This window comes from Coregonus lavaretus (assembly GCF_964263955.1).
Source record: "Coregonus lavaretus genome assembly, contig: HAP1_SCAFFOLD_288, whole genome shotgun sequence".
NCBI lineage: Eukaryota > Metazoa > Chordata > Actinopteri > Salmoniformes > Salmonidae > Coregonus > Coregonus lavaretus.
Genome location: NW_028165217.1, coordinates 185,702 through 206,316, shown reverse-complemented (window position 1 = coordinate 206,316; position 20,615 = coordinate 185,702). Strand labels below are relative to the sequence as shown.

General features: G+C 45.2%; 1 protein-coding gene across 1 annotated transcript; it reads right to left on the bottom strand.

The window, feature by feature from the left end:
• Nucleotides 1-19,824, bottom strand: LOC311116116 (coiled-coil and C2 domain-containing protein 1A-like). Its single transcript, XM_084191246.1, has 27 exons — nt 19,689-19,824; nt 19,173-19,262; nt 18,619-18,742; nt 18,410-18,516; nt 18,000-18,224; nt 17,400-17,718; nt 17,112-17,221; nt 14,950-15,022; nt 14,477-14,575; nt 14,130-14,257; nt 13,371-13,443; nt 12,900-13,027; nt 12,370-12,469; nt 11,972-12,144; nt 10,276-10,389; nt 9,540-9,598; nt 7,885-8,001; nt 6,786-6,859; nt 6,065-6,123; nt 5,774-5,925; nt 4,342-4,432; nt 3,862-4,017; nt 3,099-3,236; nt 2,806-2,932; nt 2,535-2,611; nt 2,396-2,443; nt 1-1,044 (listed from the first exon to the last, which is right to left on the bottom strand). The coding sequence occupies exons 2-27, from the start codon at nt 19,227-19,229 to the stop codon at nt 1,012-1,014; spliced, it is 2,961 nt and encodes a 986-aa protein (XP_084047372.1). The 5' UTR covers nt 19,230-19,262; nt 19,689-19,824; the 3' UTR covers nt 1-1,011.
• Nucleotides 19,825-20,615: the final 791 nt, after the last annotated feature.

Genomic DNA, 20,615 nt, shown 5'->3' with positions numbered 1-20,615 from the left:
ATCACAATGTGGTGAGGACGCAATCCTTTGTTGAACATTCTAACTGATGACATCATAGTCATATGACGCAAGCCTAATTGATGACATCACAATGGGCTAAATATCGTCCTATAAGAAGGGTCCTTTTAAACGGGCTCCCAGACTCCGTACCATAGAATTACAATTAATAGAGAACCTACATTCATCCCAATTCAAAGCAAATCCAGTGGATTTTACAGCTATATGTCCGTTCTACACTAATTCTAACTCTGTTCTTTTCAATTGAACCCCTGGAGTACCTCCTCTCCTCACTTCCCTGAATGAGGCGTCTCCATGGTGACACCAGTGTTAGCTAATCCTTCATTATGGGATGTAGTTCGCTTTTACTCCCATATCACACAGCACCAAACGGGTCAGATTACAGTAATCTGGGAATAGTGGAGCAGAAAGATTAGATTAAGCTCATTAACATTACACACACACACACACACACACACACACACACACCTGGAGGAGAACCATCACACACCACTCTCTGAACAGAGAGAAAGAGAGAGAACCAATGAAGGACTTTAAGGACTATTCTGAAGGCGGCAGGGTTTTGTTAATATCGGTAGTGTTTTGTTTTGAAGTGCAAATAAGGCTTTCTCTCTCCTGCCCTGGGTTCTGTCTTCATGTCACTTTCAATCTCACAGGAGCCCATTTCTGCCTCGCATCTCAAATGGCACCCTATTCCCTATATAGTCCCTATGGGCCCTGGTCAAAAGTAGTGCACCACATAGGGAATAAGATGCCATTTGGGATGCAGGCCTGTTATTATTCAAACGGGTTCTTCTTCATAACGGATTGTATGAATGACAATACTAATTAAAGTACAGAGTAAAAGGGAGAGTATTAGTGGAGGAGGCAGCGAGGAACATAGGAGTGTCATGAAGATGTTAAAGGTGCTTGGACCTGTCCCCTGAGTGTGTGTGTGATTGGTGTGTGTAATATAACAGTCCTCCAGCCAACTCTCCCTCTGTCCTCTTCCTCTCATACGGTGCGTTTCCTCTTGAGAGATTCCAACTGAGGAATGGAGAGGGGGAGAGAAGGAACACATGAGATGGGGAGAGAGAGGAGAAGGGGAGAGAAGGAGTGGAGGTGAGAGAGAGGAGAAGGGGAGAGAGGGAGAGAAGGAGAGGAGTAGGAGAGAGGGAGAGAAGGAGTGGAGTAGGAGAGAGGGAGAGAAGGAGTGGAGTAGGAGAGAGGGAGAGAAGGAGTGGAGGTGAGAGAGCGAGAGAGGGAGAGAAGGAGAGAGGGAGAGAAGGAGTGGAGGTGAGAGAACGAGAGAGGGAGAGAGGGAAAGAAGGAGGGAGGGAGAGAAGGAGTGGAGGTGAGAGAGCGAGCGAGGGAGAGAAGGAGAGAGGGAGAGAAGGAGTGGAGGTGAGAGAGGGAGAGAAGGAGTGGAGGTGAGAGAGCGAGAGGGAGAGAGGGAGAGAAGGAGAGAGGGAGAGAAGGAGTGGAGGTGAGAGAGCGAGAGAGGGAGAGAGGGAGAGAAGGAGGGAGAGAGAGAGGAGAAAGAGAGGGAGGGATAGAGATAAGTAGGAGGACAAGAGGTAGGTGTCAGATACAATTCAAACTAAATGATATTATACATCACCTCACATAGTGCTCTTATACAGTATGTGGTCAGATTAATAAAGGCTGTTTAAACAGGCAGTCCAGTTCTGATCTTTTGACACTAATTTGTCTTTTTTTAAATCAGATCCGATATTTTGCCAATAATTGGTCAAAAGATCAGAATTGGGCTGCCTGTGTAAACACAGACATAGTCATATATACACTTATTCGCCAGTTTATTAGGTACACCAATCTAGTACCGGGTCAGACCCCCCTTTACCTCCAGAACAGCCTAAATTCTTCGGGGCATGGAATCGTTGCTCAGTTGGCATCAAGGGGCCTAACATGTGCCAGGAAATTCCCCACACCATTACACCACCAGCCTGTACCATTGACACCAGGCAAGATGGGGCTCATGCTGTTTACACCAAATCCTGACGCAACAAGAACCGGGATTCGTCGGACCAGGCAATGTTTTTCCACTCGATTCTTGCAGCCGACTAGATGTTTTTTTGTTTGAAGCACCATTCTCGTTTAACCCTAGACACTGTCGCGCGTGAAAAGCCCAGGAGGCCGGCCGTTTCTGAGATACTGAATCCGGTGCGCCTGGCACCGACGACCATACCACGCTCAAAGTCGCTTAGGTCACTCGTTTTGCCCATTCTAACGTTCAATGGAACAGTAACTGAATGCCTCGATGCCTGTCTGCCTGCTTCATATAGCAAGCCCTGGCCACGTGACTCACTGTCTGTAGGAGCCATTCATTTTGGTGAACTGGGTGATGTACCTAACACGGAGTGTCTATAACAGTGTTTACCTCAGTCTCCACCATCTTCAGCCGACCTAGAGCGTCCTTAGCAGCATCCTGAATAGGCAGAGGGACAGACACGTTACACACGCACACGCACACACACACACACACACACACACACACACGACCCTGACCCCGTGCTCACCCTGTTGCCTTGGCTGGAAAACTTCTTCACTGACTCAGCAAGTCCCTGGGCGAAACGCTGCAAAACATTCTCATACTCTACAGAGAGAGAGAGAGATGGAGGGAGATGGGGATGGAGAGACAGAGAGAGAGAGATGGAGGGATATGGGGATGGAGAGAGACAGAGAGAGCGACGGATGGAAGGAGGGATAGAGGGAGGGAGAGAAATACACAAATGAGTGTGTAGCTGTTCATATTACCCTGTGTATGAATATGGTTGTGAATTGTGTTACCTGACAGTAGTGTAGCGGAGCCTCTCTCTAGCTGGGCTTTCTGCCACTGCAGCCTGTGTGTGACCTCCTTGTGTTGCTGTAGCAGGTCAGACGGAGGATCCCGCCTACTCTTCCTGTAATCACCAATCTGAAGGACACACAGGGTGATTGACATCATCTTAGACCAATCACAGCATAGATTGGCTACCTCCAATTGTGAACAGATCTAGATGAAACTTTCCCATGGAGAAGAGGAGAGGAAAATGAAGTGGAAATAGAGAGAAAGAAAACGGTGTGAAGTCACACAGCCCTACCTGTCTCTCCAGTCTCTCCTTATCGTAGTGCAGTAGACTGAAGCTGTGGAGTTTATACTGGGCAGGAGAGTGGCTGGACTGGTTAGGCTGCTTGTTCCTCCCATGGTCACTCTTGGGTTTGGAGCGAGGAGAGGGGGACTGGGGGGAAGAGAGAGAGGGGGACTGGGGGGAAGAGAGAGAGGGGGAGAGAGAGAGAGGGGGGGGGGGGGGGGGGACAGGGACAGACAGACATGCACAGACAGACAGACTTCCGTTAGAATGATATTAATGTAACATGTTAACTCTGACAGATACTTCAGTTAGTCTGATATTAATGTAACATGTTAACTCTGACAGATACTTCAGTTAGTCTGATATTAATGTAACATGTTAACTCTGACAGATACTTCAGTTAGACTGATATTAATGTAACATGTTAACTCTGACAGATACTTCAGTTAGTCTGATATTAATGTAACATGTTAACTCTGACAGATACTTCAGTTAGACTGATATTAATGTAACATGTTAACTCTGACAGATACTTCAGTTAGTCTGATATTAATGTAACATGTTAACTCTGACAGATACTTCAGTTAGACTGATATTAATGTAACATGTTAACTCTGACAGATACTTCAGTTAGTCTGATATTAATGTAACATGTTAACTCTGACAGATACTTCAGTTAGACTGATATTAATGGAACATGTTAACTCTGACAGATACTATACCCCTACCAGTACCGAACACTCCAAAGGTAGGTCTCTCTCTCTCTCCTCACCTGTTGTTCTCTCTCTCTGTCTGGGGTGGTGATTGGTAGAGGGTCTAGGACCAGCCATTTCTCTGTGGTGGTCTGAAGCTGTGCTCCTCCCAGCGGCTCCCGAATCTTTACCCTCACCTCCAGCTTACCTCCTGTAGCCTTACGACCATCCAACACCTAGCACAACAACAACACACAGTTAGATAGGTGTGTCAACACCTAGCACAACAACAACAACACACAGTTAGATAGGTGTGTCAACACCTAGCACAACAACAACACACAGATAGGTGTGTCAACACCTAGCACAACAACAACACACAGATAGGTGTGTCAACACCTAGCACAACAACAACACACAGTTAGATAGGTGTGTGTGTGAGAGAGAGAGAGAGAGAGAGAGAGAGAGAGAGAGAGAGAGAGAGAGAGAGATATGTGCATGTCTAAGTGAAAATATGTGCATGCGGAAAGTTGTGTGTGTGTGTATCTGTGTGTGTTTACCTCTATAATCTGTCTGATGTCACATTGGTTCTCCAGTGAGTCCAGCTTCAGCTGAGCGTTCCCCAACACTTTGTCCCCCTTGAACAGACCCCTACACACACACACACACACATTAAAACCCCCTAAGGTCTATTGATGCACCAGTGAGTCAATCTAAGTAACAAAATAAAATAATACCCATCAACATCTGTCAGTTTAAGCTAGAGATAACTGTTTTTTTTGTTGCATTGGATGCGTCACAATCCACTCAAACCCTCCCTGTCTTCGACTCTAGAGGATTAACACGACAATGAACACACAGTATGAAGTGCACCGTGGCTAAATGAACACACAGTATGAAGTGCACCGTGGCTAAATGAACACACAGTATGAAGTGCACCGTGGCTAAATGAACACACAGTATGAAGTGCACCGTGGCTAAATGAACACACAGTATGAAGTGCACCGTGGCTAAATGAACACACAGTATGAAGTGCACCGTGGCTAAATGAACACACAGTATGAAGTGCACCGTGGCTAAATGAACACACAGTATGAAGTGCACCGTAGCTAAATGAACACACAGTATGAAGTGCACCGTGGCTAAATGAACACACAGTATGAAGTGCACCGTGGCTAAATGAAAAGGAGAGTTTGTTATTGGACCAGTCCAGACAGAGAAAGGGATTTAACCTGATCAGAAGAACACCTTCTCAACTCTCTGTCTGGAAAATGCTTCCCAGTTTTATCCTGTTTCTGAGAAATGTCTTCCGTCTAATGCCCAGTGAATACCACTGTTGATTATAGACAATGGACAGCCCAGGTCACTGTTCACAATGACCTTTCTCTGTTTCTCTGTTTATTATATATTTTTTTATTTGTTAGTATTTTATTGTTTATGGCCAGTGACCGTTGGAAGGTAGATAGGAGACAGATACAGACAGACAGACAGACAGACAGACAGTAGGGGACCAGGTGGGATCCATAACCCCTTCACCAACAGGTATATAATAATAATAATAATAATAATAATAATGAGCCATTTAGCAGACGCTTTTATCCAAAGCGACTTACAGTCGTGCGTGCATACATTTTTGTGTATGGGTGGTCCCGGGGATCGAACCCACTACCTTGGCGTTACAAGCGCCGTGCTCTACCAGCTGAGCTACAGAGGACCACATGTGACAGATACAGAGACAGACAGACAGTAGGGGACCAGGTGGGATCCATAACCCCTTCACCAACAGGTATGTGACAGAGACAGACAGACAGACAGACAGTAGGGGCCCAGGTGGGATCCATAACCCCTTCACCAACAGGTATGTGTGGTCCAATGTCTGCAGTGTTAAACCACTAGACCAGACTCCCCCACATGATGTTTCTGTGTTAATATTCTATGTTACTTCAATCCGCATGTATTAACCCAGGTCTGGTGTATCTCTGTGGATCTCACCCCTTGTGGATGATGTCAAACTTGATGCCTTTGGCCTGGATGACCCTCTTGAAGCCTCTATGTTGACGGTTGATGTTCAGTTTAAACTGCTCTTTAAACTCTGGACTGTTGCTGTTCTTCACTGTACTGGTCTTATCCTTCTGGGCCTCCTCCTACACACACACATGCACGCAACACACAGGCAGACACACACACACACATCAAAGACAGGGAGAGAATATTTGAGTGGATCTAAGTGGAAATGTGTGCAGGTTATTTGTGTGTGTGTGTGTGTGTGTGTGTGTGTCTTACCGCACTAGGAAAAGGAAACTCAAAGCGCACACTGGTGTCCAGATCACTGGCAGATACTCCTGAGGAGAGGGGTGAGAAGAATGAGAGAGGGGTGAGAAGAGAGGGGTGAGAAGAATGAGAGAGGGGTGAGATGAGAGGGGTGAGAAGAGAGGGGTGAGAAGAATGAGAGAGGGGTGAGATGAGAGGGGTGAGAAGAGAGGGGTGAAAAGAGAGAGAGAGGGGTGAAAAGAGACGGCTGAGAAGAGAGGGGTGAGAAGAGAGGGGTGAAAAGAGAGGGGTGAAAAGAGAGGGGTGAAAAGAGAGGGGTGAAAAGAGAGGGGTGAAAAGAGAGGGGTGAAAAGAGAGGGGTGAAAAGAGAGGGTTGAGAAGAGAGGGTTGAGAAGAGAGGGGTGAGAAGAGAGGGGTGAGAAGAGAGGGGTGAGAAGAGAGGGGTGAGAAGAGAGGGGTGAGAAGAGAGGGGTGAAAAGAGAGGGGTGAAAAGAGAGGGGTGAAAAGAGAGGGTTGAGAAGAGAGGGTTGAGAAGAGAGGGTTGAGAAGAGAGGGTTGAGAAGAGAGGGGTGAGAAGAGAGGGTTGAGAAGAGAGGGTTGAGAAGAGAGGGTTGAGAAGAGAGGGGTGAGAAGAGAGGGGTGAGAAGAGAGGGGTGAGAAGAGAGGGGTGAGAAGAGAGGGGTGAGAAGAGACGGGAGAGGAGGAGACATATAAAGTTCAAAACAACACACACCTGAGGGAGCAGGTAGATTGATACCCTTCACGATGTACAGCATCATCTCATTGGCTGTCAGGTTAGGATACATTCTACAACAGACAGACAGAGAAAACAGATTACTTTCCTCCTGCTGTGTGTGTGTGTGTGTGTAAGACAGATTTATTTTTATATGAATGTTAATTGTATACTAACATTCTGACTTGACAGTGTTGAAAGTCCTCTCAGTGTGGTATTAATATGTTAGTAACAGTATAGTCCTTGACAGTGTTGAAGGTCCTCCTCTCAGTGTGGTATTAATATGCTAGTAACAGTATAGTACTTGACAGTGTTGAAGGTCCTCCTCTCAGTGTGGTATTAATATGTTAGTAACAGTATAGTACTTGACAGTGTTGAAGGTCCTCCTCTCAGTGTGGTATTAATATGTTAGTAACAGTATAGTACTTGACAGTGTTGAAGGTCCTCTCCTCAGTGTGGTATTAATATGTTAGTAACAGTATAGTACTTGACAGTGTTGAAGGTCCTCTCCTCTCAGTGTGGTATTAATATGCTAGTAACAGTATAGTACTTGACAGTGTTGAAGGTCCTCCTCTCAGTGTGGTATTAATATGTTAGTAACAGTATAGTACTTGACAGTGTTGAAGGTCCTCCTCTCAGTGTGGTATTAATATGTTAGTAACAGTATAGTACTTGACAGTGTTGAAGGTCCTCCTCTCAGTGTGGTATTAATATGTTAGTAACAGTATAGTACTTGACAGTGTTGAAGGTCCTCTCCTCAGTGTGGTATTAATATGTTAGTAACAGTATAGTACTTGACAGTGTTGAAGGTCCTCTCCTCAGTGTGGTATTAATATGTTAGTAACAGTATAGTACTTGACAGTGTTGAAGGTCCTCCTCTCAGTGTGGTATTAATATGTTAGTAACAGTATAGTACTTGACAGTGTTGAAGGTCCTCCTCTCAGTGTGGTATTAATATGTTAGTAACAGTATAGTACTTGACAGTGTTGAAGGTCCTCTCCTCAGTGTGGTATTAATATGTTAGTAACAGTATATTACTTGACAGTGTTGAAGGTCCTCATCTCAGTGTGGTATTAATATGTTAGTAACAATATATTACTTGACAGTGTTGAAGGTCCTCTCCTCAGTGTGGTATTTGGGGACAGGTTGGCCCTTGGCGTGGGCCTTCTTCAGTACCTCAATGTTCTGCATACACTCCTCTGCCAGCTTCTCAAACCTGACAACAGCAACACACACACACACACACACACACACACACACACACACACACACACACACACACACACACACACACACAGGGTTCATACCAGCCACCCGCCAAATGGGGGTAGATGTTGTCATTGGCGGGGTTTCATGTCTATTTATTTCACCAGCCACGTTGGCGGTTGGTCACACAGAGCATTTGGCAACAGTTTTTTTTAAACCAAAGCCCACATGTAGAAGAAGTTGGTGGAATTTACAAGAAAGGCTACTGAAGTGTGACTTTGTCCTCGTGTTTCTTGGCCAGTTACATCGGTTTCTTCACACTCTAGGTTGTTTTTCAATGTTAGTTTGAGTTTGCTGCAACTGTCTGCTGCTAGGAAGACGTCGCAGTCGGAGATTTTGTTAGTCACATACAAGCGAGTGCCAGTGTTACCATGGTAACGGCCCATCCCTTAAAATGCCAGCTGACAATTTTTGTCTCACCTAATGATTGTGCTTGATTGAGCATGAATCACTCCAAAAAAAACATATTCATTAACTTTTAGTCATTTCTTATCATTAAAACACTCAAATACTTTAAAATGTTCACCTAGATTTATTTGTGTGCTTCTACATTTCTACTTAGGAGCAGATCTTGTACTCCTTGTAAAACATGTCAGCGTAGAGCTCTGAACTACAATAATAAATCAACCGTATCACTCAGCATTTTGTGGCAGGGCACTCACTTTGTTGATTGCTGATGTTCAGTTGTAGAACTGTTTATCTGTTTTTACTATAGCATCAACATTATTTATTTTAACATACATTGGTTAAAAGACGCAGGTCACAAAAATGAAATGAAATTAAGCAATATAACCCATTACTTTTGACTAGTAATACATTTCTTGTTTTAGAAACATTACAAAGCATGCTCATCAGTTATTTTTTAAAATTGTAATTATGGCGCAAAACCTATTATGGCTGTTAAAAAATCTGAGTGGCTGGTCGATTTTTTAATCTACCTGCCACAGTGGATAGTGGACGAAAAAGTTTAATTTCCCACCCTGGTTCACACAGACACTGTGAAGATGGCATTTCCTTGAATTCAATGCATCTTCACTGATATATTTGTTAAACGTATGTTAAATTGGGCCCAAATTGTGTTTTACTATTCAAACATTACCATAGGTGTACGTGTATCATCAACTTCATCCTCAATAGTTTCAAGTGTTTGTCACGTCCATTTGAGTGTGTTCAGGTGTGCTGGCCACGCCTACTAATTGGCCACACCTGATCCTAATTATTGTGCGTCTCTTTAAAATGGTGTTTCTGAACAGAATGCGAGTAATGGAGGTAGACATCCTATATATACACTGTATGGTGTGCAGGTCTTGGTTGTTTTAATAACCTTTTAGTTTGTATTTTACACTCTTTTTGAAAACACATCTGTTTTATAATAAATACTTATTGAATTTTGACTATTTTTATCAGTCCGGTCATTATTTTAACATCTTGATGTGCTTCGGGGTACTCGCGCATGCGTCCACTCAAAACACAATTGTTGCCACTAACCTGGAGGTCTCGGCCACGCTTCCCATGTGAGTGAACTGCTGTGAGTAACCCAGACATTTCTGTAGAGAGAAACAGATCATGTGTTATTAATGTACTATCAACATGTTATAAGTGTATTATAAGGTGTATAAAGGTGTTGCATATATAAGGGTTCAATGAGGCATTTATTGTTCGTGAGGTGCTATATAAATATATTGTTTTAAATATATGCTAAAGGGGTGTGCTGTTTAATAAGTTGTCGTAACAGTGTTAATAAGCATGTCATAAGAGTTGTAATAAACTGGTGCTGCTGTCGGAGGAGCTCCATATTAATTAGTTATATCATGTTATAAACTGGGTGGTTCGAGACCTGAATGCTGATTGGCTGAAAGACGTGGTATATCAGACCGTATACCACGGGTATGACAAAACATTTATTTTGACTGCTCTAATTACGTCAGTAACCAGTTTATAATAGCAACAAGGAACCTTAGGGGGTTGTGGTATATGGCCAATATACCACGGCTAAGGGCTGTATCCAGGCACTCCGCGTTGCGTCGTGCTTAAGAACAGCCCTTAGCCGTGGTATATTGGCCATATACCACACCCCCTCGGGCCTTATTGCTTAATTACAAATATGCAGTAAGACGTCATAAGAGTGTAATAACCTGGTGCTGCTGTCAGAGGAGCTCCATATTAATGAGTTACATCATGTGTTATAAATATGTAGTAAGAGATGTCATAAGAGTGTAATAACCTGGTGCTGCTGTCGGAGGAGCTCCATGAGGCTGCTGTACTGCTCTGAGGAGCGAGGAGAGGAATGAGACCGAGACAGAGAGTAGTCCTCCTCACTGACTGGAGCACTGGGGACCTGTGGGACGGAAAGGAAAGGGGGATTCCTAGTCAGTTGGACAACTGAACGCATTCAACTGAAATGTGTCTTCCGCATTTAACCCAACCCCTCTGAATCAGAGAGAGGAGGAGAGGGGGGAGAGGAGACAGGGGAGAGGGGGAGAGAGACACAGGAGTGAGAGAGAGAGGAGGAGGAGGGAGTAAGGAGGGGGAGAGAAAGAGATTGAGGAAGAGAGAGCGGGACAGGATTCAGTTAGAGGGAGAGAAAGAGATGGAAGATGAATGTGCATGTGTGTGTTTGTGTGTGTAGGGAGAGATCAGAGTGGCTAACGGGAGAGTGAAACTGTTCATGTCAAGGGATGAATTTAACACATATACAATTATGTACACATACCCACACAAACATAATTACAGACACACTGACACAAAAAGAGAGAGGTGTGTAGAAGAGGAGAGGAAATAGAGAGTGAGGTAGAGAGAACGAGAGGTGTGTAGAAGAGGAGAGGAAATAGAGAGGTAGAGAGAGAGAGAGAGAGGTGTGTAGAAGAGGAGAGGAAATAGAGAGTGGTAGAGAGAGAGAGAGGGAGAGAGAGAGAGAGAGAGAGAGAGAGAGAGAGGTGTGTAGAAAAGGAGAGGAAATAGAGAGAGAGGTAGAGAGAGAGAGAGAGGTGTGTAGAAGAGGAGAGGAAATAGAGAGAGAGGTAGAGAGAAAGAGAGAGGGAGAGAGAGAGAGAGAGAGAGAGGTGTGTAGAAGAGGAGAGGAAATAGAGTGAGAGGTAGAGAGAGAGAGAGAGGTGTGTAGAAGAGGAGAGGAAATAGAGTGAGAGGTAGAGAGAGAGAGAGAGGTGTGTAGAAGAGGAAATAGAGCGAGAGGTAGAGAGAGAGAGAGAGAGAGAGAGAGAGAGAGAGAGAGAGAGAGAGGTGTGTAGAAGAGGAGAGGAAATAGAGAGGTAGAGAGAAAGAGAGGTGTGTAGAAGAGGAGAGGAAATAGAGGTAGAGGTAGAGAGAAAGAGAGAGGTGTGTAGAAGAGGAGAGGAAATAGAGGTAGAGGTAGAGAGAAAGAGAGAGGTGTATAGAAGAGGAGAGGAAATAGAGAGAGAGGTAGAGAGAAAGAGAGAGGTGTATAGAAGAGGAGAGGAAATAGAGAGAGAGGTAGAGAGAAAGAGAGAGGTGTGAAAAGTCAACAGCAGGAGATTATCACACACACACACACAGATGTCTTGGTCTTCCCCTGTACTCTCCATCTGTTCCTGGCTCCTCTCCTGCAGTCTCTCCAGTGACACCAAGAGATAAAAATAATAACCTCCCCCATCCTCCCCCATCCTCTCTCACCCTTCTCTCCTCCCTTAACAGCAGGAGATTAGTCTCTCTTCCTTTAACACATAAATACACACACGCGTCTCAATGTTCCTCCTTTCCCTCCCTCTCCCCACCCTCCTTTACCTTGACACACAGACCTCCTAGGGTTGCAAAATTTCAAACTTTCCAAAGATTTCCAGAAATTCTGGTTGAGGATTTCCAGCTTTATTATTTCCCTGCAGATTTCTTGAAAACCTGGGAATTAGTGGAAAGTTGCCCTCCACTACCCCACACACACACACCTTGGTGATGTCTACAGGCAGGCCTCCCTTGGTGGCGCTGATCATCTGGTCCAGTCCCTTAGCGTGTCGGAGATGGACTGCTGCTCCCTGCATGTCCTTCATCTGTTTAGAACGCAGCGCCGCGCGGATGAACGCCTGCCGCCGCAGCAACAGGAAGTCCAACTGCTGCTGGGCTGCACCACAGGAAGGGACGTCACAGGCAGGGAGTCAGGATGTGGATGTATGTGTGAGTGTGGGGGAGAGGGGGGTAAGTGTGTGTGTGGTTGTGTGTGTAGGGAGACATCAGAGTGGCTAATGGGAGAATGAATGTGTCATGTCAAGGGATGAATTTAATACATATATGAATATGTACACACACACTGACACCAACATACACATATACTGAAACACACACACACCTTTAGGCCCCAGTCTGGAGCCCTGTGTTGTGTTGCCTCCAGAACCTGGTGTGGGAGGGGTCGGAGCTTGGCCTTTCTGGACTGGAGCTCCCACTGCAGGCTGGAGAGAGAGAGAGACAGAGAGAGAGAGACAGAGAGAGAGAGACAGAGAGAGAGAGAGACAGAGAGAAAGAGAGAGAGAGAGAGAGAGAGAGAGAGAGACAGAGAGAGAGACAGAGAGAGAGACAGAGAGAAAGAGAGAGAGAGAGAGAGAAAGAGAGAGAGAGAGAGAAAGAGAGAGAGAGAGAGAGACATAGAGAGAGAGAGAGAGACATAGAGAGAGAGAGAGAGAGAGAGAGAGACAGAGAGAAAGAGAGAGAGAGAGAGTGTTACGTGAATGGAAGCGAAATATTGTAAACATGAACATACTATTTATTCTGCGTGTCTAGGACATAGTATCCATATTTTCCCACTTCCAGAACAATCTTCAGCATCAAGAAATCTCATGAAATCTCATCATGTGTGTCAGGGTCATAGGTCATGGTGGTTACCTTTGCCAATTCCCCTGGTCCGTCCTCGTCCTCTGCGTCTGCGTCCTGATTGGCTAGTTTCATGGCCGTCTCCAGGACGCCCATGAAGTTCTGTTGGCCGCTCTCTGAGCCCTGCAGCGGAGGACAGCCTGGGCCACAACAACACAGTACATAGTAAACACAGAGAACAAAAACATGCTACGGAGTACACGCTAAAAACATGCTACGGAGTACACGCTAAAAACATGCTATAGAGTACACGCTAAAAACATGCTAAGGAGTACACACTAAAAACATGCTACGGAGTACACACTAAAAACATGCTAATAAAACATGATGCTAGCAAGGGCCAGCCTGGGAGTAACAAAGTATATAAATAAAAACTCTCATACAATGAAGCCATCATATAAACCCAGTACAGACTGAACACTCACTATGCTAAAACACCTCTTATAGAGTGCCTGTTGAAAGCTGCTACTAACAGCATGTTACCTGGTGGTACAGGTAGATCAGCTAGGTTGACTGGTCGTCCAGACTTATGAGACCTGATGGCATCCTGGTATTGCTGTTACACACAGACACACACACACACACAGGCACACAGAAACACAGACAGACACAGCGAGAGAGAGAAAAATAACATTAGTACGATATATCCAAGCAGGTATACATTACAGTGTGTGTGTGAGATGTTTCCGCTGCCTGCTGTCAAAAGCATGAAACGTGGAGTTCTGTCTAACTGTGTGTGTGTGTGTTTGAACCACCAGTCATTGTTGGGATGTGTGTGTGTGTGTTTGAACCACCAGTCATTGTTGGGATGTGTGTGTGTGTGAACCACCAGTCATTGTTGGGATGTGTGTGTGTTTGAACCACCAGTCATTGTTGGGATGTGTGTGTGTGTGAACCACCAGTCATTGTTGGGATGTGTGTGTGTGTGAACCACCAGTCATTGTTGGGATGTGTGTGTGTTTGAACCACCAGTCATTGTTGGGATGTGTGTGTGTGTGAACCACCAGTCATTGTTGGGATGTGTGTGTGTTTGAACCACCAGTCATTGTTGGGATGTGTGTGTGTGTGAACCACCAGTCATTGTTGGGATGTGTGTGTGTGTGAACCACCAGTCATTGTTGGGATGTGTGTGTGTTTGAACCACCAGTCATTGTTGGGAAGTGTGTGTGTGTGTGTGTGTGTTTGAACCACCAGTCATTGTTGGGATGTGTGAACCACCAGTCAGTTGGGATGTGTGTGTACCTTGACGATGCGCTGGTGCATGCGTGCCTTGCGGTCGTCTCCTTTACTCCTGGCCCCTTCTGCTGCAGCTTTGTATCGCTCCATCCTCTGTTGTAACGCTTCCCCTACACTGCCTGGGGCTGGGAGGGCTGTCTCACACACACACACACACACACACACACACACACACACACACACACACACACACCTCCACTGAGCGACCTGGCACAAAATGGTTGCCGTGCATCAACCAGGTGGGTGCTACACATTGGTGATGGATGAGGTGATTTCCCCCTTTAGAAAGGAGCTTTATAAATCCAATCCAATATTATTATTATTATTATTATTATTAATATTATGTGTGTTACCGGAGTCGGCCACCGGGGGAGCTGCCGGGGGTGCAGCAGGGGAGGGTCTGGAGGAAGACTGGGGAGGAGGAGGAGCAGAACGCTCTACCACTGCATCTCCTGAGGAGAGAGAGAGAGAGAGAGGGATGAGAAGGAAGGAGGAGAAAGAGGAGTTTCACCGTATGGGAGGGGTTGAGATCAGATCTTTAAGGGTCAGGGTGGAATGTATTAAGCGTCTCAGAGTACGAGTGCTGATCTAGGATCAGGTTCCCCATGGCATCTTTTTCCATTGTGATCTAAAACGGAAAACTGATCGTAGATCAGCACTCTCTCGGAGACTGAGACACTGTGAATACCCTGGTCTTCTAGGCTCTAGTAGGTATTCAGGGCCACGTCCCAAACCCTATAGGCTCTGGTCAAAAGTAGTGCACTATATAGGGAATAGGGTGTCATTGATTTAGAACTAAGAGTCAGGTGTAGTAAGCCAAGCGTACCTGGAGGGGGAGGTAGAGAGCTGAGGTCCACTGGTTCCCCTCTGTCCAATGCCTCTACTATGGGGTCTAGTTTCTGTACAGTGAGAGGTGGTGGAGAGGGGGAGGAGAGGGAGAGGGGGAGGAGAGGGAGAGGGGGAGGAGAGGGAGAGGGGGAGGAGAGGGAGAGGAGGAGGAGGGGAAGAGGTGTAGTCAGGTGGGTGTGTTCCTGTACATTGCTGACATGCCAGATCTCACAATGGATAGATACGTTTAACATATCAGCTAACCACATCATGTGATATAGCAATTTGATGTCAGACGGAGCAGTCGATGACGTGGCACGCGGCTATTGGTTGATGCAATGCAACACCTGGGCACCCAGTCGGACAGGTACACCACCTTGTTCCCTTTTACAACATCACATTCCTAAAGACAATAATGTACTTTTTTACTCCATACAATTTCCTTGACACCCAAAAGTACTCGTTAGATTTTGAAAGGTTAGCAGGTCAGGAAAATGTTCCCATTCACGCACTTACCAAGAGAACATCTCTGGTCATCCCTACTGCCTCTGATCTGGCAGACTCACTAAACACATGCTTTGTTTGTAAATGATGTCAGAGTATTGGAGTGTGCCCCTGGCTATCCGTAAATAAATAAAAACAAGATAATTGTGCCGTCTGGTTTGCTTAATATAAGGAATTTGTAATTATTTATACTTTTACTTTTGATACTTAAGTATATTTTAGCAATTACATTTACTTTTGATACTATATTTAAAACAAAATACTTTTACTCAAGTAGTATTTTGCTGGGTGACTTTTACTTGAATCATTTTCTATTAAGTTATCTTTACTTTTACTCAAGTATGACAATTGGGTACTTTTTCCACCACTACCATTACTGGTCCTCAATTCCACCTGGAAATGTTTCCTTCTCATTTAACTTCTCTACGTTTTACCATTCAGGACTTTGCTGCTGACGCTTGTCTTTCTATGACATTTTTGCAACTGTTAACGACGACGATGAAGTAGTGGTGGAGAGTCAACTCCAAAATAATTGATTCCTCGACTCCAAAATAATTGATTCCTCGACTCCAAAATAATTGATTCCTCGACTCCAAAATAATTGATTCCTCGACTCCTTGCACGGCGACTCCCGGTGTCGACTCCCATTTCTGAGTGTCAAGATTCGATTTCGCTAGGAATCGACTCCTAAGATTAAGTATTTTTAGAACGGAGGATAATGATTAGTTGCCGTACTTTCGAGAACACAAACACTCAAATCAATCATAGCGAGCTAGCGAGGGACGGAGAGAGAGAGGGCGGGGGCACAGTATAGGCAGGTCGGCCACCAGACAGACAGTCAGAACCGTGCACTAGGCCTATCTATCAGTATAGGCAGGTTGGCCACCAGACAGACAGTCAGAACCGTGCACTAGGCCTATCTATCAGTATAGGCAGGTCGGCCACCAGACAGACAGTCAGAACCGTGCACTAGGCCTATCTATCAGTATAGGCAGGTCGGCCACCAGACAGACAGTCAGAACCGTGCACTAGGCCTATCTATCAGTATAGGCAGGTCGGCCTCCAGACAGACAGTCAGAACCGTGCACTAGGCCTATCTATCAGTATAGGCAGGTTGGCCACCAGACAGACAGTCAGAACCGTGCACTAGGCCTATCTATCGGCAATCAAAAGCTGTATCTCGCAAATTCTTGGCTTGCAATGTCTCAGAACTTCAGTAATGCAGGGCTCTAGACTAGGATATTGACATGAGCAAGATGCAACACTTGGCTCTCACACAGTCCCACACAGTATCTGCGCATGTGCACTGGTTCGCTTCACAGCGTGGTAGCCAGGGCACCAAAATAGCGGAGAAGTTGAGCCTCGCGCTTCAACGTTCTTATTTGTTGCAGAAATTGACCCACTATGCCGTTTACTTTCTGCATCTACTTCATATCGCTGAGTCAACCTTTAAAATTACACCACTTTCCCCTTTATAGCCTATCGTCTAGTTAGGATATAAAACTGAAAATAATATGTTATGTGATAACTGCACTGTGATTTTAATTATGTGGGTGGGGAAAAAACGATTAGGGATTTTTCTTAACGTTAAGGACCCCAATTTGAACCCCTAGTCGAGGTCCATCGAGGTCCTTTAACCCGTAGTGTGTGTGGTACCTTGGCGATGTGGTAGTGTTGTCTGGCCAGCTCTGACTCTCCTCCCTGCTTGGCTTGGAGGGCTGCAAGCTTATACTCCCTCTGTCTGTTTAGAACACACTGCTTCAACTCTACAGAGAGAGAGGGGAGGAGGGGAGAGGGGAGAGGAAAGAGAGAGAGAATTATAAAACAACCAGAATGTTCCATTGTTTTGGGGACTGCAGTGACATTTACAGGTTGGTGTCTTCAAGCTGGTATCTGTCTTCAAAAATGTGTGTGTGTGTGTGTGTGTGTGTGTGTGGGATCTACCTGAGTGCCGTGCGTCTGGTTGAATGGGGGTGAGGGGGGAAATAGCGGGCGTATCCGGGGTAACGGCAGTGTTTTTCTGAGGGGGGACCAGGAGGTGGGGCTTAGGAGGCGGGGCAACATGCGGAGCCTCCCTCAGATGCTTCTGATTGGTGAACGGGGAGGGCGTCATCACTGGGGTTGGCGGCCCCCGCTCTTTGATTGGTTCAAGCTGCTGCACGGGGGCTGGGGCAGGCTTTCCACCTGTGGCGACAGGAGGCGGGATTTCCTCTTCGTTGATTGGTTTTCCTTTCTTGGCTGACGCCATCATGGACTGCAACGTCTAGGGGGAGACGACAAGCAAGCAAACATTCAGCTGAAAGGAAAAGTATAACTTCTACTGTTGAATTACAGGTTTACATATGGCTAGATGAATCTGGGATAATTCAAGTTCCTGGAGCCGTATGTATCAAGCGTCTCATAATAGGAGTGCTGATCTAGGATCAGGTCCATCCTGTCCAGTAATCTTGTTCATTATAATCTTAAGGGGAAAAACTGGTCATAGATCAGCACTCCTACTCTGAAACACATCATCATACAACCAGCCCATGGTCTCTGGCTCACCTTCAACCCGCGGTCGTATCTGCGAGCCTTGCTCATCTCCCCCTCTGCCTTGGCGTTGGAGATGGCCGTCTGGTACATGTCAATGCGTTCAGCCAGGCAGGCCTCCAGCCCGGTTGTACCACTAGGGGTGGTGGGGGTGGAGCGGGGGGTGGAGTTAGAGCTGGGTGGGGTGGCAGGAACCTTTTCATCATCATCATTGTCCTCCAAGACCTCATTCAGCTCAGCCTGTGGATGGATAAAGACACATAAATGTATAAACACAGACGCACACAGATAGAGACGTACACACACACAGACACATACACACAGTGTTAACATTGGGAATGAAACAACAACAGATAGGAGGAAAAAATAAGTGTGAAGAGGAGTGTGAAGAGGAGTGTGAAAAAGAGTGTAAACATGGTGGATACCAGGAGATCATCGTCATCCTCCAGATCTTCATCCCCAACATCATCATCATCAAGGTCCTTCATACACAGAGCCGCCATACGCTCGATGTCGGCCATTGGAACTGGAGCTGTGGAGGCAGGTATCAACACGGTTCTAGTGGTAGGGTCTGTGGAAGTTATTTAATAGAAGATTGGGAGAAGATGATGATGAATAGGATGATGATCCTCACCTTTCCCTCTCTTCCCCTGGGACCCGTCCCCTCCCATCAGAGCCAGTAGCTCCGCCTCCAGCTCCTTTTCATTTCCACCTTCATCCATCCCTCCATCCGGAGACAGATCCAGGAGCAGCCCCATCTTAGAGAGAGAGAGAGAGAGAGAGAAAGGGGGGAGAGAGAGTGAAAGATAAAAAAAAGAGAGAGAGAGAGAGAGAGAGAGAGAGAAAGGGGGAGAGAGAGTGGAAGAGAAAAAAAAGAGAGAGAGAGAGAGAGAGAGAGAGAGAGAGAGAGAGAGAGAGAGAGAGAGAGAGAGAGAGAGAGAAGAGCGGGGAGAGAATGTGAGAGAGAGAGGGGAGAGAGAAGAGAAAGAGGGGAGAGAGAAGAGAAAGAGGGGAGAGAGCATGAAGAGAGATAGATGGAGATGGGAGAGATAGCGAGAGTGAGAAAGAGAGGAAGAGAGAGAATTGAAAACACGAATTACTAGTGTTATCAATGACAACTTGACTTACAGTTATCAATGATAATGAATTATCAAATCAATGATGAATCAATGATCAAAAGTGTGTTACCTGTTTGGCTCGCGCTGCCCCCTGTCCCCTGGGTGGGGGATTCCGACTGTGACTCATGGAGAGAACCTTGTCAACTGACCTGTGCCACAACTAAAACAACACAGTAGAACCAAAGACATATATTGTATCATCTGGCCATTAGTTCCAGTAGCTAGCTATATTCAGCTTTTATCATACACGTATTGACAGACAAAAATTGACAGCTAGCTACAGGACCTTGTTGAATTTACACTGCATTTAGCTAGCTGGATACATTTAATTGATATCATGGCTAGTAATAAGACATTCGTTGACTGCTCACGTTTTGTGTCTGAGTCTCTGACATTGCTTAGCAGCAAATTAGTACAGTGACGTTAGCAGTTAGCTAACAGCAAATTCATAGCATTATCCATGGCACAAATGTTGTTAATCCTCATTCGATGTTCAGCAGCTATGACTTGTAGTAGTTAGCGTGTTAACTAGCTAGCTTGCTAGAAGCTGCCATACCATTTGTAAACATTGCCACTAAAAGCTTACCTTGTCATACGTTTTCCACAGACCATATGTTGAGCGCTTTCTTAGTTCATACGACGACTGATCATTTCGAAAACATATGAGAGAACGCTACTCACGTATAAATTATTGTTAGTTAGAGAGGTATTAAAAACACGAAAAGGTGTGTACATTGGGCTACTTCCTACTTCCTGCATTGGGTAACCAATGGCAACGCGACTACCTTGCTTTAAGGCGTTTGAAAGACACGCCCAGAAATGTCATTGCTGATGTATAAAAAATATTCTAACAAGTGTCTAGCTGTGAGGTCCAGTCAAAGTTATGTGTAAAAATCTCATATTCGTCACTGAAAATTAGATTTGTTTTAATCTTAGCTAGCTAGTTGAGCTTGGTATGCACTGTAGCTAATGTTATATGTTTCAGTTAGAGTGCCAAAGTTTGATAGCTAGCTAGCAAGAGAGACCACTCACAATCCATCTTGATCTGCACGGCCAGGTAGGCTAGCTAGCTACAGTTGTGACCAAGTCAAAAGCTTGAGGAGAAACAAAAATCTACCATCAAAGTTCAAAAGTATTAGCTAGATAGATGTTATTGGCTAGTTGTTTTTGTTTTGAATTAGATGATTTGCCAGTGTCATGATATCTGATAATTGGCAAATCATTGTTAGCTAACTTAACCAACTGACACTTTGTCTCTGTTTTGTTTTTGCATTTGAAGCGCTGGCTTGGGAGGATGACCAAAAAACGAACGCAAACCAAAAGTAAGGCTGAAATAGCCCCCATTAAAATCACATAAACTGTATATTGAGGCTTAAATGATCTTCAATGCTTTTATTGGATGAAATCATTCATTCATAAAGTGAATACCTTGACCTGCCGAGACATAAACCTTTCGTCCAACATAGTTACATTTATCCATTGAAATTATCTGAGATATGGAAAAACAAAGTGA

Coding starts and splice junctions, on each gene's coding strand:
- LOC311116116 (XM_084191246.1), bottom strand. CDS start 19,229: ATGAGTCACAGTCGGAATCCCCCACCCAGGGGACAGGGGGCAGCGCGA. Junction 15,023..17,111: donor AACACTACCACATCGCCAAG/GTACCACACACA, acceptor CTCACTGTACAG/AAACTAGACCCCATAGTAGA. Junction 3,237..3,861: donor ACAGAGAGAGAGAACAACAG/GTGAGGAGAGAG, acceptor TCTTCCCCCCAG/TCCCCCTCTCCTCGCTCCAA.